At 47.6% G+C, this 18,704-nt stretch overlaps 2 protein-coding genes across 2 annotated transcripts in view; one reads left to right on the top strand and one right to left on the bottom strand.

Moving 5' to 3' along the window:
• ADAT2 (adenosine deaminase tRNA specific 2) overlaps positions 1 to 13,066 on the bottom strand; it is a 29,131-nt gene extending 16,065 nt beyond the window's left edge. The window contains exon 1 of the mRNA XM_056126256.1: positions 12,995 to 13,066. Within this exon, the coding sequence (XP_055982231.1) occupies positions 12,995 to 13,015 (21 nt within the window). The 5' untranslated portion in view covers positions 13,016 to 13,066. The remainder of the gene's footprint in view (positions 1 to 12,994) is intronic.
• A 347-nt stretch (positions 13,067 to 13,413) lies between these two features.
• PEX3 (peroxisomal biogenesis factor 3) overlaps positions 13,414 to 18,704 on the top strand; it is a 47,507-nt gene continuing 42,216 nt past the window's right edge. The window contains exon 1 of the mRNA XM_056125954.1: positions 13,414 to 13,545. Within this exon, the coding sequence (XP_055981929.1) occupies positions 13,473 to 13,545 (73 nt within the window). The 5' untranslated portion in view covers positions 13,414 to 13,472. The remainder of the gene's footprint in view (positions 13,546 to 18,704) is intronic.

Raw genomic sequence — 18,704 nt, 5'->3', positions numbered from 1 at the left:
AGACAGTTGATGCTATGCTTTTGTAATATAGGAGTCAATTGACTCTGAAATATTTATTCCTGTGCATCTGTCATATTTATTTGACGTAAGCCTCAGTTGTCCTTAGATTGACCTTAGCTCCTTCCACTCTGAAAGGTGGGTCCCACTAAGGAATTAGATGGACCCAAGGCAAGCCGTAAACTATCCTGGCTTTGACATGGGACTGTTTAAGGGCCATAGGAAATATAGTAAGTTAATATAGTATGTCGTGGAACAAACTCTGTCATGATCCAAAAAGAAGTAACTGAATAAGGACCACATTGGGGTTAGGAAAAGCTAACCTGGCCTGAGGACTGTAGTCTGGGAAAAACAGTGAATGTCCCCAGGAAAAGCCACCTGTGACTATGAGTTAAGAGAGATACTTTTTTTTTTAATTTAAAAATATCTATTTATTTATAAAAAAAAATTTCCCCCTTTTTAAAACACTAGTCCTGCTTCTACCATTCCTTTCCTGACTAACATATCTTAGTGTGTTAGCAAGGGATTTTTTTTTTTTTAATAGTGAGACATCATGAGGTACAGTTGTGGACTTACAAATTTTTGTGCTTGGGTTTCAATTATACAATGATCAAATACCCATCCCTCCACCAGTGCCCATTTCCCACCACCACGAATCCCAGTATCCCTCCCACCCCCTATCTCGCCATACCCCCCGCCTCTGTGGCAGGGCATTCCCTTTTGTTCTCTCTCTCTTATTGGGTGTTGTGGTTTGCAAAAGAGGTAATGGGTGACAATCATGTTTGGTCTATAGTCTACTTTCAGCATGCTTCTCCAATCCTGGGAGGATCCCAACACCCTTTATTTGGGGTTCCCTTCTCTATCTGAGCTCCCTTTTCCCCTAGCATGTGTGGTTGGCCTCTAAGCCATGGAGTAAAATTCCTGGTACTAATCTCGGCCATTCTTGGGTGTTAGTCTCCTATTTTGTTACTTTATGTTCCCCAGATGAGTGCAATCTTTCAATGTCTATCCCTTTCTTTCTGAGTCATTTCGCTTAACATGATACTTTCCATGTAGTACCACTTGTATGTAAATTTCATGACTTCGTCTTTTCTAACAGCTACATAGTACTCCATTGTGTAAATGTACCAAAGTTTCTTTAACCAGTTATCTGTAAGAGAGATATTTTTAAGCTTACTCTCGATATAGTAAAAGTCTATAATCTCTTACTGTGTTTATACAAAATGACTAGAAATATTATTAAAAAGTAAATTTAATATGATTGTTTACATGGATTACCAGTAAAAGAAGGAGAAAGTAACATGTCCCCAGATGGAATTCCACCCTGGATGGATCTCCTAGAAGGAATCTAGAGTGCTGAGGCACCTAAATTGGAACGCTGCCCTTGGGTGAATATCCTAGAAGAATGTCCCCTGAAGGAAGGGCTTTACAACCATTTACTGTTTGCGTTAATGTTCAACTATACCTTATGTGTAACTGCAAAGTCCCAACCCTTCACGATTTCTTTATAATAATCCTGATTGATTTGACTAAACTGCCACTGGTTACCAGCCTGTGGTCCTATTCCTTCGTCCATCGGTTGGGAGGATGATCACTGGCCCCAAACGCACCAGGGGCCCCCTGTCACCACAGGATGGTGACTCGGACAGAAAGGCATGACATTCCCAATTTCGCCAGGCAGATACACCAGAAGACTAGACTCCCAACTCCATGTAGACACAGAGCACAGGGCACAGGGCAAAGCTGATGGCACTCCGGAAACAGTCAGGAGCTCTCTCCTCACTCTCCTTTCATCCCACTAGATGTTAAAGCAATAATAACTTCATACACACTAACATTCTTAGCTCCTTCTATCAAGCTCAACCAGTGCCTTCGGTATGACCCACAGAAGGAAAGGGGGACGACCTGGAGCTAGAAAACCACACCTCTTTTTCCTTCTCTGGGTGGTAGGGGCTAGGAGCTGGGGGTGGGGGTGTGGGGGGGGAGGTGTGAGGTAGGTAGTGTTCAGAGCAAGACATGGGGAGATGAAGAGAGCATGCCTGACACAGTAGGACTGCCTTCTCTAGGAACGACGAACGAGTGAGTTCTGACCCACTTCTGTGAAAATGGTTCAAGTATGCTGTTTGGGAGTCTGAACAGTTGCAAGGCTTGGCGGGTAGAGAGAAAAGTTCAGTGGAAATGCACCACAGGCTGCTATGAAAATGACAGCCAGGGGGCTAGCACACTGCTCAGCTGTGAGTGAAGGCCTCACTCTGAGGCCCGGGGTCTCCTCCATCCCTGGTACCAATATAGAGGAAATGGAGGAATTACAGAGCTGATCAAATGTATGCGGAAAGGAGCGCCAAAGCAACAGCAACCAGGGTGGAGAGAGATTCTGAACAGCGACGTGAGAGAGAGATTCCGAACAGACACTCATCACACAAGAAACGTGACTTAAACTGAGTTCAGGATTCCCTGAGACCCAGGGGCAGGAAGATCATTTATTCATTCCAACGCATATCTGTTATAGAGCTTGAGGCTAGAAAATTAACATGGATGAACACAGTAGCCCTAACTGCAATCAGCCTAACTGCAATCACAGGTGTTCTGGTAAGAGAGAGTTGGAAGAGATTTGATGGACAATGCTAAGGGCATTGTCCTTAAGGACGGGAACCAGAAAGCATTGAAGACGTTACACGGTTGACTGTGTGGACAGGATATGGGGACGTGAACCATGCCAAGGCATGTGGTTTTGGAAGCTATAAAAAGCCACAGGAACATATGCTCTCCCACGGCCTCCAGAGGGAGCCCAGCCCTGCTGCCTCACTAATCTGGAGAAAGAGATTTGGACTCCGAGTCTTTGGAACAGAGGATAAACCTGTGCCATGTTAAGCTACCAAGTGGGGGTCATTTGTGGCAGAAGCCAGAGGAACCCAGTAGACAGTGCTAAGAGGACGAAAAGATAACAGAAGGGATAGCACAGTCTTGGTGGAGTGAGGCCCTATCTCCTTGTTTTGATTTGCATTTCCCTGACTAGTGATGCAGAACCCTTTTTTATGTGCATTTTAGCCATCTGCATTTCTTTGAAGAAGTTCCTGTTCATCTCTTCTCCCCATATTTTGATAGGGTTGGATGTGGTTTTTTTTTTTTTGACAGTTCTCCCAGTGCTTTATATGTCTTGGATATTCATCCTTTTTCAGATGAGTGGTGGGCAAATAATTTTTCCCAGTTCTGTGGGTTATCTTTGTATTCTGGTCATCATAATGAGGTGCAGAAGTGTCTCAGTTTAATGCAATACTATCAATTTACCTCCACTTCTACTGACTTGATCAGAGGTACTTCAGGCTTAAAAAGCCTCTAGCTTCAATGTCCTGGTTGAGTTCTGCCTACACATTGTTCATTTTAAATCTTGCCTGCATGGAGGGAACCAATCAGGAAGCGGAAACAAGTCAATGCGGGGAATATAACTAAGACATAAGTGACAGCACAGGCAGGAAACAGCAGTTCCCACACACGCGTTCAGCTGCAGAACAAAGGAAAAGCAAGACAAGAAGCTTTGGGCCCTGGCAGCGTGAAAAGAACATGAGGCTTCAGGGACAGAACAGTTGCCCTCGCAGGAGCACTGGACAACGTGGAACTGGTCCATCAGGAACACCATGGGACTGGATGAGACACCTGGACTTGGTACACAGGACATCATGAGGTCAGACACTAGAGTCAACAACAAAAGTGTACATAGTTATACAGCAAAAGAAACTGGAATACCAAGGACATCTGGGGTTCTATGTGCTCATTTTACACATGGATATTCTCCGAGGACCCACTGAGAGACCTCGCTGGAATGTGCTCTATGAACCATGAACCCAAATAACCCCAAGATTTGTTAGAATTTGCTAGACCCTCGGCACTTACAGGCGGAAACTTCTGGTTGCTACCTGCACCCACCTGAATCGGGCAGAAATGATGCGACAAAGAGCCACAATTCTCAATGTGGGCAGTGCATTTCTGCTCAAACGTAGTACTACCGGCTCTTCAGAGTATGTACCCGCCTCACGCCACTTCACACCCCAAGACACCCCTTGGATCTGCTTGTCCTTGGCGCCGCTGCCTGGTGCTGACAGGTGCCCATGACTGCTCAGTGTCATGGCTCAGCTAGTGGGCACTCAATGAGCACTGATCCCCACTGCTGCTAAGCATAGGAACCTCTGAATCCTGGCCCACCCCCCATGCAGGCTCGTTGCAGCCCAGCCCTGTACTCTACAGGGCATTCCTCACTCCACAAGGCCAGCAAATCTCCAGGAAACTCAGGACCACAGTCACTGCCTTCAGAGCTGCTGTCGCCCGGGCCTGCTAGAACTCTTACCCTTGCTCCGCGCACGGCATCAGGACTGATGAAGCAACCAAGAAGGCATCTGTAGGGATGGGAGAAGCCAAAAGTCTGGAAAGTGCAGCAGAGTGTTTTAGACTCCCTGATGAGCAGCTGGAGGATGGTCCAGGAGCCATGCATGCATCTGACCTTGTGTGATCCCCAGGGTGAAATGTATCAACCCTTCCCCGGAACTGCAGGACCTGAGTGGCACCCACCCCACCTCCCCAGGTGTTTACACTGAACTACTGACTTGTTTGGCCAAGACTCATGAGGAGGGGCCTCTGGAACAGTAAGAAGTACTCACCACCACCACCACCAAAAATAAATACATGAACAGACACTTCGCCAAATAAACCATACAGAATGTAAATAAGTACATGAAAAGATGTTCAGACATCAAGGAAATGAAAACCTCGGGAGTCATCACTGAGAGCCCATCGGAATGGCTGAACTAAAAAGCAGAAATGCCCCCAGGCAAGCCACACTGTGGAGAAACAGGCCCACTCATCCATGGTTTGCAAAATTCAGGAGAACAGCATGGCTGTTTCTTAATACACACTGAACACGTAGTCCAGCAACTGCATTCTGGGCCCTGACCCAGAGAAAAATAGAACATTTGTAAGTCACATAATTTTGGACACAGGCATGAATATTCATGGAGATTTTAATCATAAATAGCCAAAGAGTGGGAATGACCCAAATATCCTAAACACAATGCTTTAGCAAGGATGCATCCAGACTGTGAATGCACTACACAGCAATAAAAAGAAGTAAATATTGAGGCCAGAGCGATAGTATAGTGGTTAAGGTCTTGCCTTGCAAGCGGATGGTCCCGGTTCAATCCCTGCCATCGCCTATGGTCCCCTGAGTCTGCCAGGAGAAATTCTTGAGTGTAGCGCTAGGGGTAACCCCTGAGCATCACCAGTGTGCCCTCTTTCCCAAAACAAAACAAAACAAAACAAAAAACCCTACTGATTGATGGGGTTGGGAGATAGCACAGTGGTTAACTACAATCCTAGCTACAATCCTAAAGAAAGAGAATAGCGACCAAAGACACTAAAGAAGCTGCTTCCTAAAAGCAATGTGATGGGGTGGGGAGATAGCATAGGGGTTGGTGTACAGGCAACCGAGACAGGTTTAGTTCTCAGCACTGCCTGAGGAGACTCTGGAGTGCCCTAAGCATCCCTAGGTGACCCTCACAATTCCTGGCACGGCAGGGGCGAGCAGCACCACATCCATGAGCCCTAAAATTCAAGAAGACCAGAGAGATAGTACAGGCACTTGCCTCACAGACAATGGACCCAGGTTCGATCTCCAACAACCCCATATGGTCCCCAGAGAATCTCAAGAAGTGATCCCTGAGCACTGCGGGTTGCAGCCCTCAAACCCAAAATAAATAAATCTATAAGTCCAGGCTAGAATGGGAAAGCTCACCTCAGGGACTGAGGGAGGGAGGCTCAAGTTTCATTTGGGCACCAGGTACTGCAGGGAAGGTCATGCCAAGGTGCAATAGCAACTCTGAAAGCAAATGGCCAGCAGAGCACCGGGCTCAGGCTACTGCTGTGACAGAAAATGTCGCTGAGGAGGCGGAAGCTCTTCTGGAAGGATCACGTCTCACTAGGCTCAGGGTCATGCTGCCAAGGAAGGTGGACGGGACCGGTGAGAACAGACAAGCGGGAGTATGGCCGTGACTTCAAAGCTGCACCAAGGATGAGACGACGGCTGCTTGCATCAACCAGGCCGTGGTTGACATGGCAAACAACCTGAAAGCGGGCACATATGAGGGTGATACTGAGCAGGCCCAAGAGGCCGTTTCTGAGGATTTGATGATCAAGGAGTCATTGGAATGGGAACAGGATCATAAACCTGAAGAAGCGGCAAGAGAAAAGAAAAGTACAGAAGTAAAAAGGTCCCAGAGAAAATTCCCAGTACAGTCTTTTTATTTATTTATTTATTTATTTATTTCCTGCTTTTTTGGGTCACACTTGTCAATGCACAGGGGTTACTCCTGGCTCATGTACTCAGGAATTACTCTGGGTGGTGCTCATGGGACCATATGGGATGCTAGGAATTGAACCCGGGTCAGCAGCGTGTAAGGCAAATGCCTTACCTGCTGTGCTATTGCTCCAGCACCCCTCACCACCCCCAGTCTTTAATGGAACTTTTTGCAGCCCCCAAAAATTACCTTCAATCATTCTGAAAACATGGATCCAACATTTAATCGTTTCAATAACAGAGGAATTCTCCAAGTGCATGATCTGCCTACAAGTAAATCCACCACAAGAAAAACAAGCAACCCAGTCACTCGCCAGCCACCTATGCTGAAAGGGTGCCACTTCCTCCCTGGAGGGCACCTTCTAGAAGGAGGCCTGGTTCTGATCAGAGGCTCACACACCCACGGGTGGCAGCACCTGAAGATCTTCCAGTAAGATGTGGAGGTGACATGAAAGGAAGGGATAGCGTGAGCCAGCCCTGCGCAGGCATCAGCCCAGGTGTGCGCTGATGCTGTCCACTCTGAACAAAAATGCTTCCAAAAGTACATAGGGAGGAGAAGGTAAAAACTGGGTAGAAAAGGGAGGAAGAGATAGATGAGAAGCAACAGGGGACAGGGGGCAAGAGGATTCAGATACACCAGTAGTGTAACGGAGTGAAAGAGCGAAACAGCCAAACCAGAGTCAAGGACACTGAAGTCACAAGACTCAAATGTTAACAACAAAAATTTTTAAAGGGTCCTATCAAGATACAGGCTGGGGCTTGGGGTGAGGGTGGGGGAGCTAGGTGGGGGGAGGGAAAGGCATGCAGAGGGGAGGGGATGGGACCTGAGAACATTGGTGGAGGGAAGCTGACACTGGTGTGGGATCTGTGCTGGAACATTGTATGACTAAAAGTCAACTATGCACAACTTTGTAAATCACAGCGCTTTAACAAAATACATTTTTTTTTTAAAAAAGAAAATACGTCATTTGGGGCTGAACAGAATAGGAGTTAAGGTGTTTGTCTTGCATGCAGGACACCCTGATTTCCATGTTTGGAATCACAGGGTCCCCAATCACTGCCAGGAACAGCCCAGCACACAGAACCAGGAGTTACCTATGAGGGTTTCCAGGTGTGGCCCAAACCTCACCCCCAAAATTATATATATGTATATGAGAGCCAGGGAGGAGATAGCTCAAGTGAACTTATTTTTTTTTCCTTAAATTTTGTATGTTGCCATTGTACTGTACTTTCCTATGTCTAAATGTTTCTATACAAAAATGTCATTGTTGGGGGTCAGAGATAGTACAGCAGGTAAGGTGTTTGCTTTGCATGCAGCCTACCAGGGTTCGATCCCAGACATCCCAGATGGTCTCTGGAGCCTATCCAGAATAGTCCCTGAGTGCAGAGCCTAGACTAAGTCCCAAGCACCAGTCCTAAATCCTAAATTTTGACTTGGTGTGGCCCCAAGACAAAACCAAACCAAAAATTTCCATTGTGTTACAACTGCCTGCAGCCATCAGTAGAGTAACCTGCTGTATAATTTCACAACTTGCTGTGGAGTTTTGTAGGAGCAACATACTATATAGTCTAGTAAGTGCTATCTTCTAAGGTTTGTACAATATGCCCTATAAGTTCAAAAGAAACCCCAAACAATATGTTTGTATAAATACACGCGCATATCCTTATACATACATAGAATATGTATATGTGTGTAGCATTGTAGCACTATAGCACTGTCCTCCCATTGTTCATCGATTTGATGGAGCGGGCACCAGTAACCTCTCCATTGTGAGACTTGTTGTTACTATTTTTGGCATATATGCCACGGGGAGTTTGCCAGGCTCTGCCGTGTGGGTTGGATACTCTCGGTAGTTTGCCGGGTTCTCTGAGAGGGATGGAGGAATCGAACCTGGGTTGGCCGCGTGCAAGGCAAACACCCTACCTGCTGCGTTATTGCTCAAGAAGTAAAGGCAGAGAGATTCCGAAGCGCATAACGCTGAAACAACGGGCGGCCGTCCGCAGCCTGGGTCTGGCAAATAGGAAAGTGGGTGCAGGGCTGTCTCCATCTAGCCTCTCTTCTTTGGGGGAATTTGCTGTCCTCTCTAACCTACTATGAAGACCCAGGGAAGATTCACTTCGTAGCAGGGCTCCGGGGCACTGCCCTTAAGAAACAATGTGTTGGGGGGGTGGGGCGGAGTGATAGCAGAGTGGGTAGGGCGTTTGCCCTGCACACGGCTGACCTGGGTTCGATCCCCGGCATCCCATATGGTCCCCCAAGCACCGCCAGGAGTAATTTCTGAGTGCAGAGAGAGGAATAACCCCTGAGCATCGCTGGGTGTGACCCAAAAAGCAAAAAAAAAAAAAAAAAAAAAAAAGAAACAATGTATTCAAAGCCTTCAACACTGGAAGCAGAGTGTAACATTGTTCCACATTCCTCTCTCTGTATCCTTGTCTACACCCTCAGCAACAGCCCTTGTCCTGGGCTCAGCCCTCAGAAAGAAAATTGTTAGGGAAACTAAGGAATTTAGACAGCAGCAACAGATGATATTATTTACAGTGTGATCGTTTTACTCAAGAACACAAATACTAGGGAAGGCAAATACCAGGGAGGGAGTTAGAGAGGAAGAGGATGTGCTGGGCAGAGGTGGGGCCCGGGGGCTCCGAGCACGGCTGGGCCAGCACTAGGTCATCAAGTCCATGCCTGACAGGTATCACTGAAGGCCTCCCTCCCCCCCCCCCCCCCCCGAGAGTCACTAGGGGTGACTTTGATCCAGTGGTGTGCAAGGGTAGGGAACAGGTGAACTGGTGATTTTAACTGGTCATTTTAGGCATTAAGGCTCTCTAGTCAATAGAAAATGGGAGAGAGCAGATTAAAGGAAGCTTGGGCCAGGCACTCCTTCTTTCTTTCTTTCTTTCTTTCTTTCTTTCTTTCTTTTTTTTTTTTTTTTTTTTTGGCTTTTTGGGTCACACCTGGCAATACACAGGGCTCTGCACTCAGGAATTACTCCTGGTGATGCTCGGAGGACCATATGGGATGCTGGGAATCGAACCCGGGTCTGCTGCGTGCAAGGCAAACGCCCTACCCACTGTACTATCACTCCATCCCAACCGCTATGGCTCCAGCCCCTGCACTCCTTCTTTGCGCCCCTCCCCCGTGCCGAGGCTGTAGGGATCTCACCCAGCGGCAGCTGAAGGCTTAGGTGAAGAGAGGGGACAGCCCTGCGGCCACCCCTGCAAGTGGACACAGACGACAGGGCTCCACCGCAGATAGAATGGCGTAGGATGAGGATAGGGTGAGCAGAAGGCGAGGGACAGAACTTCAGATGGCATACACTGGCCTGGGCATCGAGGGGGCAGGCAGGACGCGTGACGGTATACACGGGGAAAGGAGGCCTGAGCAGTCTAACAAACTCTGACTTCTCATGCATCTAAGCGTTGTCAGAGAATCTTTCACGTGATTCTCTAGGACCTATGAGCGCTGGGAAATGTCCCCTGTCACGAACAGTTGTTATAAAATGGCACTGCTAAAAGGAGGGAAAACACAATAACTTCTCACCATTTGTGTTGCAGATCATAGTGTCCAGGAGAGAGAGAGAGAGAGAGAGAGAGAGAGAAACAGAGAGACAGAGACAGAGACAGAGAGACAGAGAGAGACAGAGAAAGAGAGACAAAGACACACACTCAGAGAGAGAGAGAGAGAGAGAGAGAGAAGGAAAGTGCCTGCCATAGAGTCATAGAGTCATAGAAGCAGGCTGGGTGGATGGGGTGGCAGGAGGGAAACTGAGGTCATTGGTGGTGGGAAACGAACACTGGTGGAGGGATGGGTGCTGGAACATTGTATGGCTGACACCCGATCATGAACAGCTTTGTAACTATGTATCTCTTGTCATTCGATTAAAAATAAACAAACAAACAAGTAAAAGGGCACTGAGCCAGGGAAATAGGGCTGGAGTGATGCTCTGTATAAGGGAACCCCAGGTCTGACAACCCCCTCCCCCCACCCCGCGACACATGGCATCTCAGCAGCCTGGAATGGGCAGCCTCCAGTGCGACAGGATGCAGCCCCAAAGTCAAAGGAGAGAAGGGTCGGCAGTGGGGCGGGGAAATGTACAGATATATGCTGGACTCTGTTTAACTTTACGTCCTAAGAACAACCGCTTCAACTCTGTGACAACACCCAGATGAACTTTTCTGTCTGCAGAGAACTCCAAGCCAAGGCAAATGGAAAGAAAATCAAGTTTATAAAAGCCTGAGGGACTCTTTCTCCACCCTGAAATCTGGCCCACGTCTCTTTTTGTTTGTTTGTTTCTGTTTGGGGGCCACACCTAGTGGTGCTTAGGGCTTACCCTGGTTCAGGGATCACTGCTGGTGGGGGGTGAGGGGGGTTATGGGATGCCAGGTACTAAATCCAGGTCAGCAGCCTGCAAGGCAAGCACCTTACCCTCTGTCTGCTGTACTATCCTTCCAACTCCAGGTGGCCCATATCTCAACCTGAGGCACCTACTCTTAGTTCTTCCCCTTTGGAGAAACATGTGTACTCCTGAATACCTCCCCCTCCCCCTCCATCTCTCTCCCTCTCTGTCTTCTGTCTCTCTCTCTCTAACACTCTTTTTCCCTCCCTCTCTCTCTCCCCACTCCCTTCTTTCTCCCCTCACTTTTCTAAGTAAATATCTTTGACTGAAACTATTTTACTCCACCAATAAAATCAATAAAAGCACGTAACAGGAAAAAATGGATAGATGCGCTCATGCATCATGATTGAAGGCAAAAATATTTGGTTGTTACAGTGAGTAAAAACAGGAAATGACACAGAGTAAAAAATAAACCAACATCAATTTCAGTGCTGAACTCCCACTGCCAGGCACAGCACACCACAATAAACATTCACGGAATGAATGAATGGCAGTGGAGTTAATTGCAGGAGAGACCAGAGAGCATTAAGGACAGGAAGAACAAATTCAAAAAACACTTCCAAAAGGATTTGGGTGGAGAGCCATACCATGCAGTGTGGGAATGGGGGGTGGGGGGCGGCTATAACCACAGGGTACTATTTCCTTGGGATTCAATCAGGGGCTCCCACATGCACTTTGCAGCCCTTTGGATGTCTCTCTAGAAAAAAAATTTCTGAAAAAAATTTTCTTTTACAGCACAGTAGAGGATCGGAAAAGTGAAGGGTATTTCATAGATATGTGAGTTAGGCATATGCGTTTTTATATATATATATATTATATCACGGTCACGGTCCTCCCGTTGTTCGTGGATTTGCTCAAGCGGGCCCAGTAACATTGTGAGACTTGTTACTGTGTTTGGCATATCGAATATGTCACAGGTAGCTTGCCAGGCTTTGCTGTGCAGTAGTTTGCCGGGCTCTCCGAAAGGAGCGGAGGAATCGAACTCGGGTCAGCCATGTTGGCTGCGTGTAAGGCAAAAGCCCTACCCACTGTGCTATCCCTCCAGCCCATATATGTATTATATATATAAATATATATGCCAAACACACTTTTATCCCGATTAAGCTCACTGGTATATACAAATATGGGTCATGGTTGGATAACACACAAATTTGATTAAAACTCTCCTTAACCAGAAAGTCCTAAAGAGAGCAAGGGAAGGAGTTAAAAGTTAGTTATGAGGCTGGAGCGATAGCCTTGCACGCGGCTGACCCGGGTTCGATTCCCAGCATCCCATATGGTCCCCCGAGCACCGCCAGGAGTAATTCTTGAGTGAAGAGCCAGGAGTAACTCCTGTGCATCGCCGGGTGTGACCCAGAAAGAAAAAAGAAAAAAAGATAGCTGCAGAGACCACAACACCCAAAGGGAGAGAGAGAACACAGGGGATTGCCCTGCCACGGGGGGGGGGGGGGGGGGGGGGGGGGGATGGGGGGGATGGGGGGGATATTATCCATGGTGGTGGAAAATGGGCACTGGTGGAGGGATGGGTATCTGATCATTGTATAATCAAACCCAAGCACAAAAAATTGTAAATCTACAACTGTACCTCATGGTGTTTCACTAATAAAAAAAAAAAAGATAGCTGCAGAATAAACGAATGAGGGGTCGCTTTGCTTGCTCTGAGCTTTGTTTTTATTCTATTCCCGACCAGAAATGCCCCCAGCTTTCTCCCTCCGTCCCTTCTACAACGTTAAGTTCAAGGGTCAAACGTACAGAACCAGAGACGGCGGCAGAGAACAGAGTGCGCGCTTTGCATGCAAGAGGCCGGGGCTTCCTTCCCCTGCACCACGTGCACCTGCAAGCACTGCATGAGCTTCCAAGTAGAGCACCAAGTCGGTGTCTCCCCTAAGCCCCGCCAGCTCATAGCTCCTGCACACACCCTTCCTCTCAAAAGAAAAAATTAAATAAGGAGGTAAAACGAGGTCACACTTTGCAGGAGTGGGCCAACAAACGTGGAAGAAACCGGGTCATGGTGAGCGGGAGCCGCGGAAGAGGGATGCGTTGGACGCATACCTAGCCCATGCTAGTGACAAATCCAGATCGGGGAGTTCCTCTCCGGCATCCGACGAGTTCGGGTTAAGAGAGAATCCCAAGGGAGTCAGCCCAGATCATCACCCACCAGGACCATCCCCTCCCAGGGGGCGTTGGGAAATGAAGAGGACCAAGTGCCCCCACGCTCCCCGTCTCCCCCTCCAACGCACTCATCTCCCGGGCGCCTCACCATGCGCATCGCCTCCTCCATCCACTTCTCCGTCTGCTCGGGTGACACGGGGCCCGGAGCCGCGGCCGGCTGCTGCGCTGGACCCTCCTCCATTCCTGGGGCGGCTCGGCGGAACGCGGCGGGCCGGGGAGGACGTTTCCGGGGGGGGGAACCGGAACCGCGCGACACCCGGGAGCCGATTCCGGACGGACCCGGGCGGCCCCGGCCCAGCGAGCGGCGGCGGCGGCGGCGGCGGCGGCAGCAAACGCAGCGGCCCCGCCGCAGTCCACGCCCCCGGCCGGCTCGGGTGACACCGACCGGGGCCGGTTTCGGGACGACGACGGGGCCGAGATCGCCCGGGCCGGGAGACGGAGAAACGGTTTCCGAGTGAACCATCTCCCACCCCCGCCAAAACCCCAACGACCCCCACCCCCCCCAACCGCGACCCCCACCCCCAGCCCCGAGCCTCGGCAAAGCCCGCGCCCGCCCCGGCCCGAAGATGCTGAGATCCACGTGGAATTTTCTGAAACGTCACAAAAAGAAATGCATCTTTCTGGGCACGGTCCTCGGAGGTGGGTGGCGGCGTTCTGCGAAGCGTGGGGGTCTGTTCCCTGGCCCGAGACAGGGAGAGCCACCGGGCCACCCTGTCCCCGCGCTCCGGGGGTGGGCGGGGGTGCTGCTGGAGGGTGGGGGTGGGGTGGGGTGGGGAGCCGGGGGCAGCCCCCCATCCCAAGAAGGGTTTGCACCCGCTGCCGTGTCACTCTTGGGGGACCCCCGGTCGCTGCTCGCCGGTCCGCGCTGTCGCGGGGGGACCCACTACCTTGGTGACAAGTTGGGTTTTATTTCTAAGCAACGTTGTCTTGCAATATTTCGTTGTCTTGCAATATTTTGTGATGTTTTCTCCTCTCTCTCTCTCTCACACAATATTTTCTCTCTCACAGGATTTTGTGATATTCTCTCCTCTCTCTTACCATTATTTTCTTTCTCTTACAATATTTTGTGTTATTCTCTCTCCTCTTTCTCTTTGTGATATTCTTTCCTCTCACAATATTTTCTTTCTCTTACAATATTTTGTAATATTCTCTCCTCTCTTAATATTTTCTCTCTCACAATATTTTATGATATTCTCTCTCTTCTCTCTCTCTTTTACAATATTTTCTCTCAACAATATTTTCTGATATTCTCTTCTCTCTCACAATATTTTTCTTACAATATTTTGTGATAGTCTCTCCTCTCATAATATTTTTCTCTCTCAATATTTTGTTATATTTTCTCTTCTCTCGCAACATGTTCTCTCTCTTGCAATATTTTGTGATTTCTCTTCTCCCTTACAATGTTTTCTCACAATATTTTGTGATTCTCTCTCTTTCTCTCTCTCTCTCTCTCTTTCTCTCCCCCCTCTCCCCTTTGTTACCCTTCACACCTTCACAGGTGTTTCCTAAGACGTAGTTGTTGCCATTTCAAGCTGTACTCTGTGGTTTGTCTTTAAAGTTCATTTAATTTTTTTTTTTTTGGGTGAGAGGGGTGTCTGATGTTTGTGCAGGAACCGGAAGGTTGATGACACTGCACGTGGAAGTGTGTACACAGCCTTTGTTTTAGTTTGGTTTCTGCTGCTTTTACACTGGGAAGTCAGGAAGTGTTTAAGGATCATTTTATTTTTTTTAAAAAATTTTATTAGTGAGACACCATGAGGTACAGTTGTAGACTTACACATTTTTGTGCTTGGGTTTCAGTTATACAATGATCAAGTGCCCATCCCTTCACCAGCGCCCATTTTCCACCACCACAGATCCCAGGATCCCTCCCCCCACCCCCATCCTCCGTTTAAGGATCTTGAGCAATATTTCCCCTGGATCTTCATGGGCCGGGATTGCAGCTCAGTGAACCGTCCTTACCCAATTGCACAGGCTGGAAGAGATTCAGAGCAGATAACAATCTGGAGTGTCTTTGCCACCCCCCACCTCCAATCTGACAGTCTTGGCGTAACAGGCAGGGATTTGAAGGAGAGGATTGAAAATCCTGCGGATTGTAGGAGCAGGAAAAGTAGGAACGGAGAGGGAATTTCTGGAATTTTTAGTTTTTGTGGAGCAGGGATGTGACTCCAGGTAGAGCACAGGCTTTGAATGTGTGAGGCCCTGGGTTCAGTTCCTGGCACCATTTTCTTTAAAGTTACTGAGAATTTTTCTTTTTCTTTCTTTTTTCTGTGTGTGTGTGTGTGTGTGTGTGTAATGGATAGCTGCATGCTTTGGGTTGCCGAAGTACCGTAAGAGCAATAACAAATTCCCCTCAAAATATTTTTCCTTGTTGTGTAATATTTTATCATCCCTCCTTGTGAAGTTAAATATGAAATTGGTGTCAGTGATTTAAGTTTGTTCATTCTTTTGAGTGGTGTTGATTGTTGGGCCACACCCAGTGGTGCTCAGGGCTTACTTCTGGCTCGGTGCTCAGAGGACTGTATGCAATTCTTAGTATCAGATTTGGGTCAGCTCATGCAAGACAAGTGCCTAAGTACCTGTACTATCTTTCCTGCCCCACATAAAATATACATTTTGGAGGTGCCACATCTATCAGTGCTGCTGACTCGCTCTCTGCTTGGTGGTTACTCATGCGGGGCTTAGGGGACCTCCCCGTGCCCGTGATCAAACAGGGGCCAGCTGCATGCAAGGAAAGTGCCTTACTCCTATATTCCCCACCCCCCTCTCTCTCTCTTTCTCGTAGATTTGTTCAATCTTGAAAGGTTGAAACAAACTTCTTGTCCATGAGGCAAGTCTAGTCCTTTTCCATGTCTCTGAGGTCTGTCACATCATTAATGAACATAACTTTTTTTGTATGTGCAGTGCCAGAGATCTGACCCCGCTATGCGCCTCCCAATCACACACAAACTGGGGTAAAATGTTTCCGTTACATTTTTTGAGAAATCCTTTATAGAGACAGTGTCTTTTTTCTGTTATAGTTCAGCCACTGAAAACTAATTTAAGCTAAGACTTCTGAGTTCATTTTACTTGTGGAAGCTAGAGATGAAGTGTGATGGGAGAAATATAAATGAAATATTGTTGCCATCACTAAAGGAGAGGGAACTCTATCAGTCTGGGGTAGAATAGTATCCTTTTAGAGTTATATAACAAGCTAAGGTAGTTTAGAAATAATCATATGGGAAGCAAGAGAGTATCTATACTTAGAGATAGATACTTACTGTATCTATCTAGAGAGTTACAGAGTATTGTGAAATTCTGGATAGAATTCTACCCAGAATTTCACAACAGTGCTTTATAATTACAGAAGAACGGATGGTTCAGAGGTACAGGAAAATAAAATAATGCCAGTGTTCCGTAAAAAAAAAGGGAAAAAAATGGTAGGTGGTGCGGGACTTTTGGAATCTTTTTGAACCTTATATGTGTTTTTCTAGAGAGAAATCAATGTACAACATGTTACATTTGAATTAATCTAGTTTTAAAAATATCTGTGGGGTGCTTAAGGTAATGTGATTGTATGTAGAGCTTTGTGAAGATACTTTAACCTACCTTTTGCTGGCTTCTTACTGGACCATCCACTGCGCTAGTGGAAGATTTGCTGGGTAGCTACTCTCATCTGTGTTCCAAAAATGTGGGCACTACAAGCCCGAAAAATTAAAGAGGCTTGCCCAGGGTCTCAGCAACAAAGGAGCTAGACGTTTAACCCAGATGTTTCAGGCCCAGAAATAAATGTTGCTTCCACCCAGAAGCACTGTGCCTTCGTGGGCTTCATGGGGTGATAGTGGTGAAAAAGCAAGTGTCTGTGTTTTTTGGGGATGCTGTAACAAGATGCCAGAAATGTCTTTCTCTCCATGCTAAAAACAGAAAATCCCAAGATCCGCTTATGAACATGGTTAGGTGATGGGTTGCAGACTCCCGTGCTGTGTCCTTGGTGTGCATTCCCTTTTATAGGAACCCAGATGTGCTTCTGGGGTTGTACCCACGTGACTGTGACATCTCCAAAGAGCCCGCCTCCTAATACCTTCTCATCTGGCTTTAGCATTGCGGCTTGGAATTTGGGGAGAGGGAGGTAAAGGCATTCATATCATGGCACAAATATACAGATAATTGAAATACAAGCCATTAAGGGCTGAGAAAGATGTTCTGTAGGTTAAACCAACAGATAGCATGGGATGGCTGAGAAAGAATTTGGAAGGAGTGAGTGCATTTGGACAGGCTTGAAAGCTAGATACCAGCGGGCATGCCCAGAGAAGTTTGCCCATTTGTGGGGTCGGGGCGGGGGCGGGGGAGTGGAATGAAACCAAGTAAACTCTTTTAGTTACAGGTCTTCTGTTTTGCCACACCTGACACTACCCAGAGGCTACTCCTGGCCCCGTGCTTGGGGGTCCCCCCAGAGACACTCAGGGATCCGTGGCTGTCATTGTGTTGCCAGGAGTTGCGCCCCTGTCCTCCAGTGAGCAAAACAGTGCTCCAGCTCACTGCACTAGCAGTCTGCTCTAAGCTACGGGTCTTCTTACGTGGGGAATTTCTTGCCTTTTAGATGAATAATTACTTTAGGCCAATTTATACAGTGTGGCCAGTTTATGAAAAGATAATAGAGCAATGGTTCTTAATGTTTGTGACTTGAGGCTGCCTTTATACTTCAGAAATTAAAAACTCTAGGAACCTTAGGGCACAGGGGTGGTTAAGGGGTTTGTTTCACATGTTGTTGACCCTGGTTCAGTCCCTGATGCCACACCTTGACCACCACCTGGAGTGATTCCTGAGCACAGAGCTAGGAGTTAGTTCTGAGCACCAATGCGTGTGCTTCTCACCCCCAAATATTAAGGACTCTAAAGAACTTTCAAACTTTCTGCCATTGTTACCCATTCAGAATTAAAGCTCTTAAAAATTTATATTAATTAGAATCACTAAGCCAGCATATTGTTTGCGTTACGTTTGGTTGTGGTGCTGCCTGGGGTTTCATACTGTTGGTCAGGTCTTGCACACGTGTTCTTCAGAGTTACTCCTTTAGTTTTCTGGTTTGTTTGGGGGTCACCCCAGGTGATGCTCAGGGCTTACTCCTGGCTCTGTGCCCAGCTACCACTCCTGGCGGGGCTCGGAGGCCCTATGGGGTGCTGGAGATGGAACCTGCACCATCTGTGTGCAAGGCAGTGGCCCTGGCCGCCATACTGTCTCCCGGGCCCTGAGACTGCATTCCTCTCTCTCTCTGCCCACATTGTGGCGGGATCACCCTCTGGGCTTCACACTCCTCCCTGCTCTTCCTGCACATCTTTGCCCACTGTGGTGCAGAATTTTAGTTGTACTCATGCACACCTCGCTGCGGTGCTCCAGAGAGGGGACACAGCCGGGTAGTGTAAGTCACAGAGATTTATTATCTGTTCAGGATCCAAGTGTTGGCAAGATTTATTCCTTCTGAGCACAATCAAAGACTCTTGCAGGTCTTCATTATCTTCCCTGGGCACCTGTGTGTCTGATAAGGGCACCAGTCCTATATTTAGATAACCTCTATAAATACTGGGAGACTATATGCTGAGGCACTCATTGGACCTCAACATAGAAAATTTGGAGCCACACAGTTCAACCAGGTGCAACTTGTTTTTCTTTTTTCTTTTTTAAGGTTTAGCTAGAATATACCACACATATCAAACAAATGTAGTTGTTTCTTTTAAACAAATTTGAACAGATACTGGCTAATGACAGCAGTGGCACAAGGAGAGCACGTTTCCTAATCCAAAAGACTTTTATATCAGAAAGTT

This window comes from Sorex fumeus, unplaced genomic scaffold (genome assembly GCF_029834395.1).
Source record: "Sorex fumeus unplaced genomic scaffold, SorFum_2.1 ptg000061l, whole genome shotgun sequence".
Classification (NCBI taxonomy): Eukaryota; Metazoa; Chordata; class Mammalia; order Eulipotyphla; family Soricidae; genus Sorex; species Sorex fumeus.
The sequence above is the reverse complement of the archived record's forward strand: the minus strand, read 5'-3'. Positions and strand labels throughout refer to the sequence as shown.